The sequence below is a fragment of the Acinonyx jubatus genome, chromosome C1 (assembly GCF_027475565.1).
Source record: "Acinonyx jubatus isolate Ajub_Pintada_27869175 chromosome C1, VMU_Ajub_asm_v1.0, whole genome shotgun sequence".
Lineage (NCBI taxonomy): Eukaryota > Metazoa > Chordata > Mammalia > Carnivora > Felidae > Acinonyx > Acinonyx jubatus.
In genome coordinates this window covers 210,856,483-210,878,742 of record NC_069381.1, presented here as the reverse complement: position 1 = coordinate 210,878,742, position 22,260 = coordinate 210,856,483, and the positions used below count along the sequence as shown (strand labels likewise).

The 22,260-nt window shown below is 44.8% G+C and overlaps 1 protein-coding gene across 4 annotated transcripts in view; it reads right to left on the bottom strand.

Moving 5' to 3' along the window:
- EIF4E2 (eukaryotic translation initiation factor 4E family member 2) overlaps positions 1-21,292 on the bottom strand; it is a 30,534-nt gene extending 9,242 nt beyond the window's left edge. For 2 of the 4 annotated variants that reach the window (XM_015073271.3, XM_015073272.3), the window contains exons 1-6: positions 21,142-21,292; positions 14,200-14,314; positions 12,012-12,146; positions 7,847-7,951; positions 6,269-6,421; positions 6,035-6,171 (exon numbers count right to left, since the gene is read on the bottom strand). In XM_015073271.3, coding sequence (XP_014928757.1) covers positions 6,035-6,171; positions 6,269-6,421; positions 7,847-7,951; positions 12,012-12,146; positions 14,200-14,314; positions 21,142-21,161 — 665 coding nt within the window. In that variant the 5' untranslated portion in view covers positions 21,162-21,292. Of the gene's footprint in view, positions 1-1,880; positions 2,116-4,022; positions 4,289-6,034; positions 6,172-6,268; positions 6,422-7,846; positions 7,952-12,011; positions 12,147-14,199; positions 14,315-21,141 lie in introns of those variants that run through there. The other 2 variants (XR_008295638.1, XM_015073270.3) reach the window with 2 other exon arrangements.
- Positions 21,293-22,260: the final 968 nt, after the last annotated feature.

Here is a 22,260-nt window from a genome sequence, read left to right as displayed (position 1 = left end):
TTTAGTGATTGGGGTTAGGAAGGAGTAAGAAACAGGACTGCAGGGTGCCCAGTCTCTCTGGATGCCGCTCCACGAAGAACAAGCCGTTGGTGACTGCTGGCCAAAGAACCAGGAGAAAACCAGATCCCTCACGTGTCCTTGAAGCCCTAAACCACTTCAAGTTTCCTCAGAGAAGCTGATGTCCTACCTTTCGGCCCCAGCCACTTTTCAGCTCTATTAGGGACAGACTACCTGGTAAATTCCTTGGGAACTTATATATATTATATAATGGGTAATTCAATGCTTGTAAATCTAAAATTCCTTACTGGCAATTACTCCATTCTCAGTTTAAAGGAATGACAGTATCTTGGGTGACAACACATGTGTCACTCACTACAGGTGTGATATTATGGCCAATAGAATATACTTCATTACCAGGCCTTCTACAGGTAGGTTTTCTTTAAGTAGGGAGGGATTTAAATATAGAGACCTGGTACAACAAATTCCTTCTTGCAGGTAATACTTATACCAGTTTCATTAGGTTTTTTTCCCTTTTGAACAGGAGCAATTATAAGTTAATGATCTCTTAGAACAAGAGGTTGATCTGCAGGTAATGGTATCTTTAGAGAGTATTACCAAAGCTACTAATACACGCTAACGATTGAAGAAATACGTAAGACCGCTGATCAAGCGTGCCAGTCTTTGTCAATTCACAAACTCAGTCTCCACAGCAAGACATCTGTTCCACAGCCCTTTCTGGAGATGCTGATGCGATGAACGTCCTGAGTCCACGAGTGAGATCAGAAGGCTATTTCATTCTTCCTTCCACATGAAGATTAAGGGTAAAGCAAATCCGATGTTTGGGCAGCGACCTAGGAAACCCCTCTTTCCTTCTAATAGTGAGATTTCAATCCTATTTTAAGCAACTTAGGCATCAACAAATTACGTGGCTGTGTTGAAGCTTCATCTCATTTATCCTTTTGTTTCCAGAAAGGCCTATGCTAGTCCAAAGAGAACAGTTCTCAGTGTTAAGAACCTGCAGAATTACAGATTTCAGAGTTCCCTCTAATCCATTCCAGTATGAAACCGCCCTCCCGTTTTCTTCAGAGGTATCTTCTTCAGGTGCTAAACCTCCACATGAAGAGGCTGGGTCTAGTAATTTCCTTACACGGACTCAGTGGACACCAAACAGTTGGCCAGAGTCACTGGAACAATCACACTTATGTAGGCCAACGCTTGGCTAAGAGGCAAGTCAACCACCTACAGCTAAGTGCGCATATTCTAACTATTCTCCATCTGACATCCTATGCATACTAGGTAATATTAAAAATTGCTTCTTTTAAAGGTAAAGAAAGAACAAGTTAAATGTTACAAGTGTCCAATGAATGAATGGTTTCTTTAAAAAAAAAAAAAAAATTACTCTGAGATTAGCAGAGTCTACAGGGGATTCTGAACAGATTCAAATGACAAAGTGAGTCTTTTAAAGACCACTCTTGTCCCAGCTCGCTTACCAGAAAGCAAATTCTGAGAGCCGAGATCTCATTTCTCTGTAACTGTACTTGCCCCCACTCCACTCAAAGCCTGGTTCACAGCCTCGCATGCAGCTGGCCCTCAATACTCATGGACATGCTCCGCCTCCGCTAGCCTGGACTTTCTTGGCTTTGAGCATCAGTATGAGGGGACATCTCCTAGACGCAAAGCCAGGCCAGCAATTATGCTGGTGTGACCTGGTGCCACCAGGCTACGACCCCATGATTTAGCCACGTCAGAGGAAGGGCTGGTTGGTTCTTGCCTACAAACTTCAATGTCTACATACAATGGTATCTAGACGTGGTAAAGCAAAGTCCCCAGGTTTGACCCATCTCTCCTCTGGAATAAAGTAATAAAGAGAAGTCACCTACCCTCAACTTCCTCTGCAGAGGGGTCTGGTCAGACTCCCCAGTACTGTGGCCCACTGAGTGAAGCTGGCCCTGTCTTCCCCTTTTCCGTTCCAGGCCAGACGCACAAAGGAACTCAATGGGACTATTCCAAAGAGGAATTTCCTCACAAAAGACACTGCTGCTTTATGTGGCTCTGTGCCAAGTTTTATCCTGGTGGTCCCCTGGTGGTTGCAAGTCTGGCTGCATTATGAGACTTCTCCTCAAAAGAGGATACAGTTAGTTACTTGACGTCCGCAAGTACCCAAACCTATGAAAGCTCAGCTATGACTGGTCTCATTAAAAGGAGCCATGCACCTGAGCTAACGCCCAACTTAACAGGTTCCCCATTTCTCAATGGGACCTGCTCCCCCTTCGGGGGCAAACTACTGGCAGTGAACAGGGATAGGAAGCGGCAGGCAGGCGTCCCCTCTGCAGCGAAGCAGCTCACCACGCACTGTGCACATCAGCGTTTGCCTCAGCTCACCTAAGAGGGCGGCAGGAAGAGGCCACAAGCAGGGTGAATAGGGGAAGGCTGGAAAAACCAAACAGTTGAAAAAGGACACTGAAAACTGGACTGAAACATAGCAAGGTGGAGAAACCTGACTGAGAAGCCTAAGCTACTCCTAAAAAAATGCCCCTTGCCATTTCCAGCAGCCCCCTCGTCTCCAGAGAACTCGGGGGAGAGCAACTGCTGGCCCTTTCTTCCTTCGCTTCCCTTGAATTCTCAAGTCCCAGCAGCTGCTGCTCCTTGGCTTCAACCAAGCCACACTTGTGGGAGAGCCACAAGGACTAGAACAAAGCAGAACAGTTCTGATTTCGGTTCACGTTTTGGTAAGGATCACAGGGGCCACAGGGTAGGTTTGGTGCTTTCTGATCAACTCTTACTCTAGAAGGTGACATCAAGCTCATCTCCTGGACCGGTTTATACAGCTGAAATTAAGGTCAATACGTGTAAATAATATCGGAAGGCAAGAGGGAAAAGGCCACAGAAAGTAATTCTTCGACAAGCGCTGAAAACATAGAGACTAGGCATTTCCACATGCCAACAAATCTCCCATCTTCTAGGTACTTCAACCAATTTTGGATATGCAGTAAACAGAGAAACAATGACACAAACACCTCCGGAATGTTGAGTGCTAGTCCCAGTGTGTGTTCTGTGAGATCCCGGGCCATATGGAGACTGGTGGTCAATGTGTAAGCACGGGTGTTGCTGCCAAAACAGAATGGCCGCTTTGGAAAACTCCACATTACCCCCCCGGCCACCTTCAAGATGCTATTAGGCAACCTGACCTCAAGTTCTACAAAAACGGTTCCTTTTTGGTTTTGGTAGTAGCTCCCAAGAAGACCTCAAGTAACATGAGGCCTGCTGGAATTCTACATGCAGGTTAGGCGCCTGAAGGCCGAGCTGCAGCGCATACAAGCCAAGCCACAAAGCAATGAGGGGCCGGTATGTCCCACAGTCAGCCAGCCTACGGAGCGAACTCCTACAGGATGAAGACACTGCCCCGCCCTGGATCCTGATGCACAATAACCCTGGGAGAAGGGCTACAACCTTGAAACCTTGCAAGCAGGACTAGCTCAAAGAGGAAGATGATTTGGTTCTAAACGGAAAACAGAAGGGAGAAGGCTGGCAAAGAGCCTGTGGCTTGGGCAGCTTGGCACAGTGAGGAAACCCTGTTAACACAAAGCAAGGAAACTACAGACACACAGCCACACACAGACAGAAGCAGGGCTTTACCTCCGAGCAAGAGAATTATTTGAAGTAAAGGCAAACAAAGCGAAGCAAAGGCCAAGGATCCCCCTTTCCAACCTTAACAGACTTTCAAGCTGAATTCGAATCCGAAATCACTCTGTTCTGGTTATCAGCGTGAGCAGATGGGAACTACAATTCAAGTACCAGAAAATGGGGTCTCATTTTGAGAGCGAGATGTCACCTCATTATGTCAGACCTCAGCAGAACTGGAACAAAATACCATGTGACACTACAATGGGCTTATGGAAATGAGGCTGCATTCCCCAGATGGCCCTCCATGGAGAAGTCTGTGCCATTCCTTAATAAGGTGACAGTCAGTCTGAAAGGCCACTTCTTTGATGCACCGTAAAGAGCAAGAGCATGAGACAAGCTAGTTTAGCACCATTTATTAAGTGATCTCAGCTGTTGTTGTAGCTGCTGCGTGTCAGCCTGTTCTTAAAACATAAAATGCTCTTCCAATTCCTCTTGTCCAGGACAGAAGGATCTTCCAGGTAGCTCGCCAACAAAACAAGAGACTCCGATGAGGCCAGCTTCAATGATGGTGCCATCCAGAGAGGGAGAGGGTCATGGCACATTCAACCGCGGCTTCCAGAGGTTTTGAAAAAGGAGCCTTTGGGGGCCCAGCCTGCCTGGCATTCTAGTGGAAGTGCAAAAGGTGGGCACATTGGGAGAGGAAAGAGAGGGAGACGCAAGGGAAAGTAGCATCTGGGAATCAAGGAGGGTTTTCTGGTCCCTGTAGCTGCAGGGCTGGAGTGCTAGGCAGATCTCTTGATAAAGCAGCGAGCAGCCAACTAAGGCAAAAAGCCCACAGGCTCTCCTAGACTCATAAGGACTTGTACACCTTTCTACAAAAGTCAGGAAGAACCGCCTCAGGGTATTAGAGAGGGAGAACAGTGGAGAGGGGAGAGTTGAAAAATACCTCTTTCCCTTTCCTATCCAGGTGAAAAGGTTACTTTGGGGGGAAGTGGGGGGGGGGCGGGCGGAAGCATTTGGGAACCTTGAACATAAGAGTCCTAGAAAAAGCAGGTGTGGATCTCACCAGCCTGGACTGTGTCGGGCTGGAGGGCAGAAACTATTCTCTCCCAGAACAAAGAATAGGGAAAACCTGCCTAGAGAAAAACAATGCTAACTCCAGACTGCTAAGGCAAGCAACCAGGGCCATGGCTGGCTAACGCCTGTTGGTGGCTATGATGAGTCACACGCAGCCATTTGATTATGGACCAACTTTTGTGGCAGTGTTCCCAGGAAAAAACTAGCATTTAGCTAGTTTAAACCAACTCCACCCACACTGTCTATGAATGCATGGGAAGAAGATTCCCAAATGGTCTGCCTGCTGAACACCATCATTGGGCTCATTACTAGTCTTTAGTAAGAATAACATGATGATGATATTATTACTAATGATGACGATGATAGCAGTAATAATACTTGGCCCTGTAAGAGCATTCTCCACCTGAGGACCTTCAATTACAAAGATTAAATCAGCCTCACAACAACCCTGTTAGGTAAAGTATTATTTATCTCCCATTTTACAGATGGGGAAACTGAAGCAGAGCGGTAGAGACTTGCCAAAGGCACATATTGATACTGGAGTCAAAGAAGAGAGTTAAACCTAAAAGTCTTGACTCCTAGTTGGCTAGCTCTCCCTCTAGTTTTGAGAAAACCTAACAGCCACTCCCCACGACTTCTTCCTAATAACCTGAATTTATTTATGACATTCAATCACTGAAGGAGCAATCTTAACCAGTGATTCTCATTTGTGGATGTCCAGCTCTAGGTACCCCAAGTCCTAGGTAGATCGCAAAGCTTACTTCCCCTTTGGCATTCCTGCTTTCCCCTTAGATTCTACTCTCACAAACACACTGTTCTGCTTCCTCTACAATTTCAGCTCTACACACAAGGAAGTGGAGTCATCATTCCCAATAAGAAGTCAATTTCCCAGGACAAAGAAAACAGACTGACGCTAAGAAGTTAAAAAGACATGCAAAAGTGGGGTGAGGGGCAGACAGGGAGGAGGACTTGATTGTTCAGTGAAATTATCTTTAAAAACAGCAAGAAAAGGAAAAGCACTTTGTCTTTCATTTTAAGATAGTGGTTAGTGAATGAAAGACAAGACAGCCTGTGTAAATAAAGCAAGCCCAGGCAGTGCAACTGGGATTCTGCAGAAGGGCTCTCTCTGATACAAAGCACCCCACAGTGTAGGCGGGCAGGGAGCCTCACCAGCAAAGAACTGCTACAAGTGGCCAGAAGCACTAGAGGGGAAGACTGGTCTGTCCCTTCTCTATAAGTCAGGCTCCTGTATGACCATATTCCTCTGGGCCCAACTAAGGACCTACTTCTGCTAAGCTTAGGGACATGCCCCCCAAGCACCCCCAACACGTACTTGATGCTGTCGGTGTGGGTTTTGTACTCCATAATGGTGTTGGGAGGTAGGTTAAGCACTCGCCGAAGCGTATCCCGGATTCGGGCTGTGGTTGCTTGGTCACTGGCAGTCTTATTCCATATTGAAATAATGTCCTCCTATAGGAGGAACAGAAGCAATGGTCAAAGCAAGCCGGAGGCACTGAAGAGAGCAAAGGCAACACAAGAAAGCAGACCCGCCCATGGGGTGGCTTACCTGAAACCGGACAGAGACCACAGCCCCACAGATCTCCTCCCCAACCATGAACTGTTCCCCCAACATGGCCAGGATGAGATTCTCCCAGCAACGGGATGCCAAGCCCTTCCGCAGCCGAATAATCCACTTGCCACCATTTTTATTTGCATCATCCTGTGTAAGAGAGAAAGCATTAAAGTTAAAGTGTGGTTTCACAGCTCTTTTACTTTTGCATGAAGGCAAGAAAAAGCCAAGGATCCCTTGAATGCTAAGAAGTCCTGTCGCTTTCCAGTTATTCAATTTTATAGGAAAAACGGTGGTAGGGCTAGGGAGACAAGAAATGGGGGGGCGGAGAGGAGGGGGGAATCCTTGGTATAAGCCATTACAATAAATGGCTACACTGACCTTTTAAAAAAAATCCTCTTTTTCTGGAACTACTTTAGGAATCAAAATGAAATGATGTCAGATTTCAAATACTGATCATTCCTTCCTTCACCCACTAAAAGTTTACCAAGTGTCACCAGGTCTCAAGTACACAGACACAGTCTCTACCTAGATTTGGTCTAGTGGAAGAACAGAGAGCCAAGAAAATGAACTGCAGCAATATAGTCTGATAAGAGATACACTAAGTTAAAGAGAAGCAAGACAGTCAGAAACACTCAAGAAAAGGAAACATTTAAGCTGGGTCTTGAGCGGCATATGGATGAGGCAGGTAAAGCAGGTGAAGGCTTTGAGAAAAACTTGTCTGTGTACAAACTGAGACTGTGTGTCAGGGGGATGAAAAGAGGAAGGCGAGCTGCACTTGGAGGGAAGGCCTGGCCACGCTGGGAGATGAGGCCTGGAGGGTGACTGCAAGGTCATGTGAGCAATGCAGAGCGGCACAGGGCCTATAGCTGGGTGTGTGTGTGTGTGTGTGTGTGTGTTTTCACATTTGTCTTCTAGAAAAACGCCCTGGCGTCACAACAGAAGACGGATTACAGCAGGGTTCACAGAGCTCAGCTCTGGGTCTCCAGCTACTGCCTGTAAGCAAGCTTACTTTTTATCCACTTCTATCACGTGCACACACAACCAGTTTGATGGGAACAAAGGTACTTCTTTTTTTAAAGTTTATTTATTTTGAGAGAAAGTATGAGTGGGAGAGGGGCAGAGAGAGAGAGAGGGAAAGAGAGAGAATCCTAAGCAGGTTCTGCACCGTGCAGAGCCCAATGCAGGACTCCAACTCATGTACTGTGAGATCATGACCTGAGCCGAAGGTGCACGTGTAACTTACTGAGCCACCCAGGTGCCCCAGAGGCAATTTTTTAAAAAGTCTTTCAATATTGTTATAATACCCTTTTAGTGATTAAAAAAAAAAAAAAATCTCTGTAAACCACCCACACAGACAAGCAACGACATCAGTGCCTTTTCCTACAAGTGCCTTTTCCTACAAGTCCTGGCCCTAAGGATACACCAAATAGTGATGTAGCTTTGAGAGAAGACTTTAAATACTTTTAACCTTGGCAGGGCTAAAAACAACAACAACAACAACAACAACAACAACAACAACAACAACAACAACAAAACCACTCAGAAAAGTGGTCCAAGATCCTCAGTGCTCACCTCCCACATAGGTTTAATTCCTTCTTTGAAGAGATGGAAGTCGCTGTGGCCTGTCAGGTCCCCGGGACGGACCATGTGGCTGTAAAACCTCCAGAACTGCTCCACCTGCAGAGAGAAGGTCCCAGAGTACAAAAGATGGGTCTTTTTTCTTTGAATGAATGTGAGATCTAAGAGAACATAAACATGGAAGATACTGTGCTACAGACTCTACTTTTTGAAGGATACATTTTCACTAGGGGAAGTGAGAAGGAAGGCATGTTGCATGGGAAGGAAAGTATGGAAAAATATTGTTGATACAAGAATAAACTCTTTAGGCAAAAAAATGCCAGCCTCAGCCGGGAGCCCTCACTGTGGAAGCCCTAGGATAATCATTACATGATGTAAGAGGACCTTGTTTTACACAGTGGAATCCTTTTATTTTATTTTATTATTATTTTTTAAGCAGGCTCCATCCAACATGGGGCTTGAACTGACTAGCCTGAGATTAAGGGTTGCATGCTCTATAGACTGAGCCAGCCAGAAGCCCCGACACGGTGGAATTCTTTCAGTCTTGAGGTACATTAAGTTTCACATAACCTCAGCCTGAATGTATTTTTTTAAGAACCAATTCACTTAAAAAAAATTTTTTTAAGTTTATTTGAGAGCATGTGTGTGCGCACACGAGTGGGGGAGGGGCAGAGAGAGGGAGAGAGAATTCCAAGCAGGATCCGTGCTGACACAGTGCAGAGCCCGATGCAGGGCTCAAACCCGTGAACTGTGAGATCATGACCAGAGCTGAAATCAAGAGTTGATTGCTTGACTGACTGAACCACCCAGGTGTCCTGAACCAAGTCACTTTTTAAACAAAATAGAGTGTTATTAACTACAGTCATCATGCTGTATGTCATATCCCAATGACTTAATTTATTTTATTTTTTTAACGTTTATTTATCTTTGAGAGAGAGAGAGAGAGCAAGTGAGCGTAAGCAGGGAAGGGACAAAGAGAGAGAGGGAGACACAAAATCCGAAGGGGCTCCAGGCTCTGAGCTGTCAGCACAGAGCCCGACATGGGGCTCGAACTCACAAACCGTGAGATCATGACCTGAGCTGAAGTCAGATGCTTAACTGACTGAGCCACCCAGGTGCCCTCCCCACCCATGACTTATTTTATAACCTCAAGTTTGATCATTTCTCAAAGACTATCTGTTGGCAGATACAGCATTAACTACAATGCATACATTTTAGTTGTGTTTGGTTACTGTGCAAAAGCGATGGAATCTACCATATGCATTACCGTAAACCATGGTGGCTGCTGCTAAGGCCAGGACAGCCAAAACCAAAAAGAACTTAGCGGGATTAAGTTCCTCTTCTTAGCTAGAAAATTTGTTTCTCTTTGCCCCTCCTTCACCATCCTGTTAGAAAACTAGATCTATTTCTCTATCAGATGCATGCTTATTCCTACTCATCAAGTTATTCCCATTTACTTCCCTAGTCCTCTGTAACTCGCAGTGGACACCCACAGAGTACTGGCTAGTGAGGAGGCACGCTTTAGGAGGAAAGAAGAAACGTGAAGCAGTCTGAAGACAGTTGGAAATTGCCAACACACTGCTGAGGAGCAGCTGAAAATGGGTACTGAGTCGACACAGATTCAGGTCATACTTCTAGATGTGGACAGCAACTAAGGATAAACAGACCTTACACTTTATGAAATGGCTGTTGCTTCAATTCTTCTAGACAACAGAAACACAGAAATGTCTCATGTTACAAAGAAGTCAGGAAGAAATGCCATTCATAGGATTCTGAAGCAAGGTCTCATCTCAACAACTGCGATGTTTAACTGTATATGGTGATCAGGGACAGTAAGTGGTCACGTGCATACAATGAGCAGTAATTTTTTTCTCACTCTGACACACAGGGAAGAAACAAGACACAGCCACTAGAACCTGTGGTTCACCGTGGATTAGGAACTGGAGGTGGGGAGGTTAGGGAGAAAGTATAACAACCACCCCTAATTCCCTCATCAAGCACTGCTTTTTTTTCCTAAAAAAAAATTTTTTTTTAAAAGACAAGAGTGTGGGGCGCCTGGGTGGCGCAGTCGGTTAAGCGTCCGACTTCAGCCAGGTCACGATCTCACGGTCCGTGAGTTTGAGCCCCGCGTCAGGCTCTGGGCTGATGGCTCGGAGCCTGGAGCCTGTTTCTGACTCTGTGTCTCCCTCTCTCTCTGCCCCTCCCCCGTTCATGCTCTGTCTCTCTCTGTCCCAAAAATAAAAATAAAATAAAAAAATAAAAAAAAATAAATAAAAGACAAGAGTGTGAGCAGGCAAGGGGCAGAGAGAGAGACTGAATCCAAAGAAGGCTCCAGTCTCTGAGCTGTCAGCACAGAGCCTGACATGGGGCTCGAACTCACAAACTGGGAGATCATGACCTGAACTGAAGTTGATGCTTAATCAACTGAGCCACCCAGGCGCCCCAAAATTTAAAAAAATTGTCAATTATTAGGATTAAGGACCACTGGGAAAAACTGCTTTGGATTTCATTAAGTTTTCATAATATGATTATTTCTCTGTGAGGAATTTAATATTAGAAGACATTTCCTAATGCCTTGAATTATACAACAGACAACTTTAAACACTGTCATCACACATCCAGTGAGTCTGGATAAGGCAGTGATCCCAGTAATGCTGATTATGTTGCTCCAGTCAACTCAACATTTACGCCAAAAAAAGAAAAAAGAAAACCCTCTGTGCGCAAGTTGGGTGAATTCATAGATACCTTTGTTAAGAGGAAAAGAAAAACACTAGGAATATTCCTAATTACCCCCCAAATAACTGAATAGAACCCTGAATGAAAACTTCCTCCTCCCCAGTGTAGTTTCTGACCCCATGTGGCCATCCATTTGTTCATAACGTAACAGCTGCTACCTTCCCTGTACTGTCTAATATTCCCACATGGCAGGTCACCAACATTTTGTGATAGATTCAAGAATGTTAGGAAGGCATTGATATTCTCAAAAGTTTATTTCTATTGTTTCCTTTGTCAAGAATTCATTTCTTTTCCTATCACCTCTTACCAATTTATTGTAATGTTTGCTGTCTGTTACAGTTTCCTTTTCCAGTGTCTACATTTTAAATAGGAAAAAAATCCTCAATAATTTTAAGAAAATAACAAATCCTGCACTTGATTTTGCCCAGAGATCAAATATACAGCACATAGGAAATGTGTGATAATTTTTGTTGAACAAAACCGGTTTTAGTTGCAGAGAACTCTCAGGGCACACACACCTAGATGCCTGTGAGGGAGACAAGACACAGCTGGGCTATCTCTGACAGTACCTACAAAAACAATTATCAGGATTTAATTTTCTTCCTGAACACAGGAAAAAGACACTACTTTATGCATAGTTACTAACATATCCAAAATCCTAATAGGAGGTTCTTTTTTTTTTTTTCTTTTTTTTTTAAGTAAGCTCTTTGACCCCAAGATCAAGAGTCCCATGCTCTACTGACTGAGCCAGCCAGGTGCCCTGTTAATGGGAGGTTCTTTTTTTTTTTTTTTTTTTTTTAACGTTTATTTATTTTTGAGACAGAGAGAGAGAGAGAGAGAGAGAGAGACAGAACATGAACGGGGGAGGAGCAGAGAGAGAGGGAGACACAGAATCGGAAGCAGGCTCCAGGCTCTGAGCCATCAGCGCAGAGCCCGACACGGGGCTCGAACTCACGGACCGCGAGATCGCGAGATCGCGAGATCGTGACCTGAGCTGAAGTCGGACGCTTAACCGACTGAGCCACCCAGGCGCTCCGGGAGGTTCTTAATACAAGAGAAACTTTCAAATTTTTACTCTCATCTTTACCGTCAAGCTTCATAAAAGTATATACAATGTATTATAAAATTTTGTATCCCCATGACACTTTGCACATAGTAAGGACCCAACAAATATCTATTTAAACAAACCTGTATTTTTGTATTGTCTACTTCTGGTCAATGCCATACTTATTGATACCTATGTATGTTACCTATGAATGTCTAATGAGGAATCTCAGAAGGAGCAAACCTGAGGGACTCAGGTCAGTCAAATAAAGAAAGCAGAACCCTAAACAGGTTACCAGAAGGTAAATAAACACAATGATAGAAGTACAGGCATGACTATACCACCAAGGCTCACTGCATTAAACCAGTAAGTACTCACAGAGGCAAAGGTGCCAATCTGTTTGATATTCTGTTCATAGCTCTGTGAGCTAGTGGGACGGCCGGGGGTTCTTCTGGAGTACCAGAAAGTATAGTTGTACTGCAGGGGATGCTCTGCTGGTCCAGGGACAACAGCCTGTGAATTCAATAAGGTGTGTTAATCTGGGGCACTTTTCACACGATCTGAGATTGAGAAAACATTTTATAGTGTCACCCCTTACCACCTCCACAAAAAGGCTACATCTTTAATTCCCTGCAATATGCCCATGATTCTGCTTACACAGTAAATTTTTTATGTTTGTTTATTTTTTATTTTTAAAAATTTATATCCAAATTAGTTAGCATATAGTGCAACAATGACTTCGGGAGTAGATTCCTTAAATGCCCCTTACCTGTTTAGCCCATCTCCCCTCCTACAACCCTCTAGTAACCCTCAGTTTGTTCTCCATATTTATGAGTCTCTTCTGTTTTGTCCCCCTCCCTGCTTTTATGTTATTTTTGTTTCCCTTATGTTCATCTGTTTTGTCTCTTAAAGTCCTCACATGAGTGAAGTCGTGTGATTTTTGTCTTTCTCTAATTTCGCTTAGCAGAATACCCTCTAGTTCCATCCACGTAGTTGTCAATGGCAAGATTTCATTCTTTTTGATTGCCGAGTAATACTCCATCATATATATATATATATATATATATATATATATATATATATATACACACACATACATATATATATATACACATACACATATATATACATACACACACATATATATGTATGTATATATATATGTATATATATGTATATATCTCACACCGTCTTTAGCCATTCATCCATCGATGGACATTTGGGTTCTTTCCATACTTTGGCTATTGTTGATAGTGCTGCTATAAACATGGGGTGCATGTGTCCCTTCGAAACAGCACACCCGTATCCCATGGATAAATGCCTAGTAGTGCAATTGCTGGGTCGTAGGGTAGTTCTATTTTTAGTTTTTTGAGGAACCTCCATACTGTCTTCCAGAGTGGCTGCATCATCTTGCATTCCCATATGTTTGTTTATTTTTGAGAGAGAGAGAGAGAGAGAGAGAGAGAGAGAGAGAGAGAGAGATTGGGAGAGAGAGAGGGAGGGAGGGAGGGAGGGAGGAAGGGAGGGAGGGAGGGAAGGGGAGAGAGACACACAGAGTGTGAGCAGGGGAGGGACAGACAGAGGGGGAAATACAGAATCCGAAGGAGGCTCCAGGCTTTAAGCTATCAGCACAGAGCTTGATGTGGGGCTCGAACCCACAAACTGTGAGATCATGAGCTGAGCTGAACTGGGCTACCCAGGTGTCCCTACACTGTAAATTTCTTCAGTGGTTAGTGGATTCTAAGTTCCTCTAACATTTTATCTGTTTTCCTATGGCTTTTTAAACTTTTTTTTCTATTATAGGTATTTATGTTTATATCTTATCTCACCCGAGTACTCCCAGGCCAAGTATCCCTCCTCTATGACACCCTATTACTTACTGGCTAGTGACCTGGGCAAGCTGCTTAACCTGTTTGTGCCTCAGCTGCTTATCTGCAAAATGAAGAAAATAGTATCGTAGAGTTGCTGAGAGGATCAAATAAGTTAATAGGTGTAAAGTGCTTAGCACAGTGCCTGGCACATAGTAAGCGCTCAGTGTCAGCTACTATGAATATTGCTACTACTTAATGTAAGCCCCTTGATCCACAGTCTCATTCACCTTTGTGCTCTTTTAGCACCTACAATGCTCAATCTTGTCAGATAAACAAGTTTTAATATTAAAAAAAAACTGACCCATCAATCTCTCATTCTCTAAATTTTTTCCTTTCCAAGTCACTTTCAGCTTAGATTATTACTGACTAAACAGTCTAAAATTTCAAGGATGTGTAGGATTTGAAATACTCAGCAACAGCTTAGAACTAACAGATAGTCTCATTCAAATCCACAGTTAATCCCTCATGCTGGGTGAATGCTGGAAAGCAAGGCACGATCTCAAGATCCTATGGCAAGGGAAAAGTTCTAACTCCCAACATGAACGCCAGTGATTCAACAATCTTTTTTTGAGAACAAAAGCAGATATTCCAAAATAGGGCACCATTGAGTTAATCTGGTATCTTTCACATAGATTCCACAAGATAACCGAGTCTCAAGTCCAAAGGCAACTATATCTATACAGCACAAAACTCACCTTCCTCTTACTGCTGCCCTGACTCTTGTCTCGTTCTGTTTTTTCCTTCTCACCATCTTTCTGTGTGCTGTTTTCTTCATTCTGATCATGGTCCCCACTGTCATCGTCTTTCAATCTGAGTGGGAAGGTAAAACAATGTTAGGTGATGACCGAGCTAATTCTTGCTTCCCCAACAAAGCCACCAGGTCAAATGAACTACACCATATAACCACCCCCCAAGTCACTCGAATACAGGCAATGAGATGTATATGAGATGAGGGAAGGGCAAGGGAGTGTAAAAAGGTAAGTAGGAAGAATTCCAAAAAAAAAACACACTGTCTTCTAGTTTGCTAATAGGCAAAGAAGAAAGAGGCAAGCAGTTTAAGGGACTGTTTTTTTTTTTAACTTGTTTTATTTTTTATTTTTTAAAATTTACATCCAAATTAGTTAGCATATAGTGCAACAATGATTTCAGGAGTAGATTTTAAGGGACTGTTTTCTTTGCCAAATATGAGTCAATAATGAGAAGAGTTTCTGGGTTATATAACTGCTTTGGCATTTCGAATGATGTTTTAAAAACTTAACCAGATTTCTTGCCTCTTCTAACCATCCCTTCTATCTGTCCCCACTGCCACTGCTTTAACTTAGGCCCTCCTCTCTGTCACCTTCGTTATTACAATAAATTCCTAAATGGTCTCCCCGACACAAATCGTCTTCACTCTCTATCCATCCTCCATATGGCCACTAGCATCTTTCTAAATGCAAATCTGATCATTTAACTTCCACGCTTAAAACTGTCAACTGTCCCTTGCCTTTTGATGCCCACCCTTTAGGATAAAGTACAATAAAATGTAAAATCCTCTAGAATCTGACTCCTGCCTACTGATATCCTCTTTTCCTTCCCATCTCCCAAAGCAACCCATAGTCCCACAGTTGTGCTATATGCAAACACTACGCCTCAGCCTAAGGTGCCATTCCTCCCATGTCTGTTTTTCCTATTAAATGAACGGATCTCTTGGATACATTTTATCAATGTCTGTATCTCCGGCACTGAGGACAAGAAGATGCTGCCCTAACACATAGCACAAGATGTTGAATCAATATTAAATGAAAAGAAAAAGAAATGACTGAAAGAAGGAATGACTGTCTTTTTGCCTAGTAAGTCTGGTCAAATGTATAGTAGGTGTTACCCTTCCAGAAGCAGTGCAACTACCCTAAGGCTTTCAGATACATGTAAAGTTCATAGGAGGGGCACCTGGTAGGCTAGGTCAGTTAAGCATCCGACTCTTGGTATCAGCTCAGGTAGTAATATCTCAGAGGTGATATCGAGCCCCACACTCAGCTCAGTGTGGAGCCTGCTTGGGATTCTCTCTCTCTCTCTCTCTCTCTCTCTCTCTCTCTCCGTCTCTCTCTAAGATAAATAAAAATAAACTTTGGAAAAAAAAATAAAGTTCACATGGGGCACCGGGATGGCTCAGTTGGTTAAGCGTCTGACTTCTGCTCAGGTCATGATCTCCCAGTTTGTGAGTTCAAGCTCTGCGTTGGGCTCTGTGCTGACAGCTCAGAGCCTGGAGCCTGCTTCAGACTCTGTTTCTCCCTCTCTCTCTCTGCCCCTCACTTGCTTGCTCTCTCTCTCAAAAATAAACAAAAAGCATTAAAAAAAATTAAAAAAAAAACTTCACTGCATTCAGACAAAAAGATAATAAGAAGGTGAATTCACAAAGATAATAAGAATGCCATTTGGTACACAGCTGGACCATTAGCTTATCATGGATCTTCTTCAAAATCACCTCTGGCCCTAGCGACTATCTCGTCAAATGGAACTGGGTAATTCTCAAGAAAGGAACTAGAAATGCTCAAATGATAACACAGATATTACCTTGCATACCTACAGAAACATATTGCAAAGCATTTTGCTTCTTTTTGGCCCACAAATCTCAGTGCCTCGCACATAAAAAACACTCAATAAATATTAGAATGCACAAACTAACCATGCGTTGAGGTGCACCTTCTGCCCATATCACAGTCCTAGCTGTGGGATATATTCAGGTGCGTCACACCACGCTAGGAACGTCCCCATCCCCACCCTGGCCAAGACATGATTATAAAGGGCACTTGAACAAAGGGCAGCCCAGCCTGGCCAATAACCAATGCCTCACGGTCTTGTTCAAAAGTATGAGCCAATTCCTTCCTCAGCTTTTCATCTAGGAGATCAAAGATCACACAGATTCGGGAGCTGGGGCAATCCTATGGGACCCATATGAGAAAAGCCGTGAAGGAAAGACAATGAGCAAATGCAAAGAAAGCCAGTAGGGAGAAAGGGAATGGAGCAGAGATCAGGTGGGAGAGGAAAGTGGTTTTGTTGGTGATGCTACCACCTCATTGACTAAGTGTGACCTCCCCAGACTTCTGGGAGAACAGTATCTGTGCTTATGACACGCCTTCCCCTTTATTACACTTGAGCTGGTTTGCTTTACTTTCCAAAAGGAGCCTGGACAGCATACAAGTCCCATATTTTACCAAGCCACTTACTGTATAGATGCTACAGAGCACCTGTCCCCAAGCACCTCACTGAGGAGAAAAGATAGATACACACACTTGGGCCTCAGCATGGTACAAAGGTCCTTATGTGGGTATATGTGCCAAGGTCACCTCCTGCCTAGTCCCAACAAACTCCTTCCACTCTAGTGTTATCAACTTATTTGAGTTCTCCAATCTCACCCCTCTGTTGTGTTCATCATGTGGTCTCCTCTCAGAGAGACCCCCTTCCTCTACTTAACTTGTCCTTTAGGACTCGGGATGAGGGCCACTTTCTCTTAAAAATACTTCCTAATCTCTCCCTAGGCTGGATCAGGCTCCCCTCTTCTGAACCTCACCATATAAATGTTTGTACTTGTCCCCACTATGATGCCATAGCCAATTTTTGGCTCCTGATCAAAAACATCTCATAGGTTTTTATATGGCATAGGCCCAAGACAGCTCTTAATTCTCTTCTTTATGGGATACCCCAGGGCTCAAACCATTTCTCTCTCAGCTCCCAGCCTCCACTATATCCTCTAGGGTCCCTTCCCTTTAAATCTTGAAGAGTCACCCCAGCATCTCTCATTTTTACTAGCCCCAAGAAAAGCGCAAGTTCCTTTCTTTTTAGTGGTTTTGCTGCTAATCACTACTAGGAAACAAAAGAAAAAAATAGCAAAAATAATTACATTCAAAAACAAACAGTGCTGTGATCCCTGGACCACACTTCCTGACTCCCTTTGGAGATGGTAAAAGGAAATCCTAATGGACCTTCATCTTGTATTGTTATTTCTAATAACAATAGAGCTAACCAACCACCCCGCCCACTAAGCTTTCACTTAAGGCAAATCACTTGCATCCCATCTTCCAGAGGCTACTCTTCCCAACTTGAAGCTGGATTCGAGCCAAAATAGTCAGGACTAAAAATCTGTGCTCCATAGACACAGGCAAGCAATTAGCATCTCTAAGGCTGTCTAGACTGAGTGGCTCCAAGTCAGCTCACCAAACTTCCACCCAGGCTTGTCCTCATATTCTCTAACCAGACCGATTCCTTATGCATCTGGAACTTGGTCTAATTCATCTTTACATGTCCAGCATCAGACAGAGGCAGAAAACAAACATGTTTAATGAATGGACTTCTAAAATCAAAGCAATACAAAGCAGAATAGGATGAGTGCCAAACAGGAGGTTCAGACAATATTTTAAGAGTGGGCCAAAAGCTAGCGAAGAGAGAACAGTGGGAAAATCAAGTATGGCATCTAGATCTGAAAACCAAGCTCATTGCAGCTGGGACTGCAGAACAGTGACAGCATCTTAGAGTTTCACATGTCAACAGCAACAATGACAATGTAGCTAACTGACTTGATAAATGTGGGGGGTGGGGTGCAATTATAGTTCTAGGTTACGCTCATAGAAGTAGGGCCCACAAAATAGAGGAGGTTAGAGCTCTTCGTTAACCTGAGCACATCAGTTTAGACTACAGTACCCAACTCCGGGCGCTGGACTTTTAGGATGCTGGCAAACTGGAATCTTAGGAACAGTCCTTAGGAACCATGTGGTGAAGAGTGTAAAAGCCAAACATGTATGGGAATGCAAGCTGTGCAGCCACTCTGGAAAACAGTATGGAGGTTCCTCAAAAAACTAAAAATAGAACTACCCTACGACCCAGCGATTGCACTACTAGGCATTTATCCAAGGGATACAGGTGTGCTGTTTTGAAGGGACACATGCACCCCATGTTTATAGCAGCACTATCAACAATAGCCAAAGTATGGAGGGAACCCAAATGTCCATTGATGGATGAATGGATAAAGAAGATGTGGTATATATATACAATGGAGTATTACTCGGCAATCAAAAAGAATGAAATCTTGCCACTGGCGACTACGTGGATGGAACTAGAGGGTATTATGCTAAGTGAAATTAGAGAAAGATAAATAGCATATGACTTCACTCACATGAGGAATGTAAGACACAGAACAGATAACATAAGGGAAGGGAAACAAAAATAATATAAAAACAGGGAGGGGAACAAAACAGAAGAAACTCATAAATATGGAGAACAAACTGAGGGTTACTGGAGTGGTTGTGGGAGGGGGGTGAGCTAAATGGGTCAGGGGCACTAAGGAATCTACTCCTGAAATCATTGTTGCACTATATGCTAACTAATTTGGGTGTAAATTAAAAAAAAAAAAATATATATATATATATATATGTGTGTGTGTATATATATATATCTAAAAAATATATATTTTATATATATATATCTAAAATATATATTATATATATATATATATATATATATATATATGCCAAACATGTAACAATGGTCTGAAAACTGCAGACTTTTGGGGCACCTGGCTAACTCAGACAGAGGAGGATGTGACTCTTGGTTTCAGGGTCACAGGTTCACACTCCACATTGAGTGCAAAGATTACTTAAATAAACTTAATACACCTCAGACTTTTCACATGAAAAACAAAAACAAAAGCAAAACCAGGGGCAGGAGTGAGGTCTCCAATTGCTAATTTCAAATCAACGAAAACTTTGGTTCTTTTCCTACACAGCTAGAAGAGAGAGGTTAAAAAATTTGGGCACACTACAAGGAACAGTTAATAGTTAGAACTAATTGAAAATGATCCAGGTTAATTTTTGCCAAGAGGTACATGAATCAAGGTTAAACAACAAACCTGGGTTTGAATCCCACCATATGGGCCTTTCTATCTGTAGGGACTCATTTTCCTATTTGTAAAAGGAGGTAACATGATCCCCTTTGTAGGGTTAAGAGTAGAAATAATATATGAAAAGCATCTAGCAAGATGCCTATGGAAGCCATTACCCTTCTTTTTTCTTTTTTAAGTATGTGTCACACCCAGTGTGGGGCTTGAACTCACAATGTTGAGATCAAGACCTGAGCTGAGATCAAGAGTCAGACGCTTAACCGACTGAGCCACCCAGGCACCCCCCCCATCCCCATTGTTACCATTCTTAAATTAGCTTACTGCAATCCCCAAATCCAAATGATTTGGATGGGACTGGGCTAGATGACCCACAAAAACACCTTCCTAAGATGAAATTTTGACCTGTTCAATTCAGTGGAAGAACAGGTATAGGATTTGCAGAATCCTATAGGGACTCTGATCTGGAGTTAGGTGCTGCAGAGATTAAGACGAGGGGTATACATAGGGGAGCGGAGGGCAGGGTGGCCATTCCTACTGAAATGGGCTCAGCTAAGCAGCAGGCTGGGGAAACGATCAGCCAAAGACTTCTTCCAAGCAGCAGAGACTTCTCAGCAACCAGGAAACATTCCTGAGGAGCTGCGGAGAGTGCTGGAATCTAGGACTCCTCAATTTGCAAACCAGCACTCATTGTACTGGAAAAAACCCAAAGTCCCATCAGCAGCAGGTCACAACCTAAATCAACAGCGATTCCACTTTACGTTTATTCCTATTAGCAATTAACAATGTACCTTTAAGCACCGCTGAGTGTGATTTGGTCCTTACCACACTCAGAGCAGCAGCCGGGCACTAACCACTAATGTGGTTTAGGTAACAATGGCTGGGTAACTCTTCTACTGTCAAATAACTGGTAACTGGCGGGTCTGGGGCTGGAAACCTAGGTCTCTGGGGATCAGACAGATTTCCTAGACGGCTGGAAAAGAGGTAAGAACTACCTCAAGATACAAATCGCTAGAGGGGAAACATGCAAAAATACTCTGCATGTCCTTTTTGCATTTCCAATTGTCTGATGCTGGACCGAGGAACCAGATAGGGTAGATACAGAAATGGGAGAAGGGGGCAATGGCAAGTACGCTCGTTGGGCAAGAAAACAGAAGCTCCTGGTGAGTGTGTTGGAAGAAGGGAAAAGGGGGAGGAGAAAGGAAGTGGGAAGGAGCCTCAAGAAGACGGAGAATTCCGTAACTGAGCAGCCACTAGGCGCCACAGCCACATTACCTCTCTGTATTCACAACTCTGCGACCCGGACTCTGTTACCGTCCCCACTCTGCAGATGAGGGGACTGAGTCAGAGAAGCGAGGTGACCTTCCTAGGCTAGAGCGTGTGTGGAAAGCTGGATTCAGAGGCAAGGAGGCCAGGCAGCGGAAACACCCAAACCGCTGCGGTCTCCGCCCTTCCACGCCGCTGGCAACCTGCACCCACCGGGGCGGGGCGTCCACAAGTCTCCTTCCGGGCGGTACTGCCACCTCCTCCCCGGGACCCCGCGCTCCGCCCTCGGTCCGTACGACCCCGAAGTCTCTGGGGCCCTTGCATCACGCCTCCCCAGACCCCTCTTCGTCCCCGCTGGCCGCCTGGGCCGGGGAGGCCCGCAGCCCAAGCCCGGGAGGGAGGCCGGCGCCGGAGAGCTTTGTCGCCTCCAGCCCCGGTGGGGGCGGGCGCAGGGAACGGTTGGGGGAAGGGGGCCCGGGGGGGGCGGCCACGCGCCACTCACGCGTCGAACTTGTTGTTCATCCTCTCACCGCCGCCGTCGCCACTGCCTCACGGAGTGACTTCCGCTCCGCCAGGTCCCCTCCCGCTTAGGGCCCGGTCACTTCCGGCTGCGCACGGCGCAGCGGAACGTCTGCGCGCTGGCCCCGTGTGGGACAAGTATCCCGGGACGCCCGCCCTGGGCGGCTGCGCGGAGGCTGGGGCTTCGCGGTCCCTGCGGGCTGCGGGCCTCAGCGCTACCTGGGTTCCTGTCGCCCTCCTGCCCGCCTTCCCGGTGGCTCCAAGGAAACAGTTTCCGTCCGAGGGAGGGTCCCGACCCCCTCCCGCGGCGGCTGGGAAGAGGCAGAGCCGCGTCGCTGACTGTGCGGGCTCCGGACCGCCTGCTTCGTACAAATCCCGACTCCACGCCCTGTGCCGGCTGCACCATCCTGGACTGTGTTTTAACTTCCCCTAGACTGTTTCCTCTTCTGTACTGTCCATACTGTATTACAGTACCTGCCTCTTCGTGTTGCCGTGTGGATCTGACGGGATAATCAGTGCCAGGCGCTAGACACAGCAACCCTCAATAAGTGTAGTATTTTTAATTTTGCTTATTTGTGCGAGGAGCTAAAGAGAACCACAGATGGGCCCACCATCATCAAATTGCCTCCAGGATATAAGTCTCTGCTCCAAATACACCGGGGCAGCATGCACCTACACTGGAGTTAATGGAATGAACCTGCTGGTGATTGAGCACCAAAGCCAGCCATCCTGTACTTGGGCACCCTGTACTTGGGAGAGGGGGGTTATTTCTGGGGTCCTCTCCCCTCCCCCAACAATGTCCCATGGTCAGGTCTTCATGTGGCATGTTCACATTTTTGAATCACTTTGATCTGCACCTTTGATCCTCTGATGAGGGTAGATAGGAACTGAAATCTGTACCCATATTTACAGATGAAGTTGTTTCATCACAATCAGAACTCTGGCCGGAGCTGTACTCTCCAAAGCAGAGCCTTGCCTCTCTCCCAGGAAGCCCTCAGCTGGCCATCTTGTTTCCTAAGTGGGGCCAAGCGAGGCTGGTCAGGGTCTCCTTCCAGAAGGCAAAGCCCAGAAGTTCCCTGTTACCTCCCAGCCTCTCTGCCTA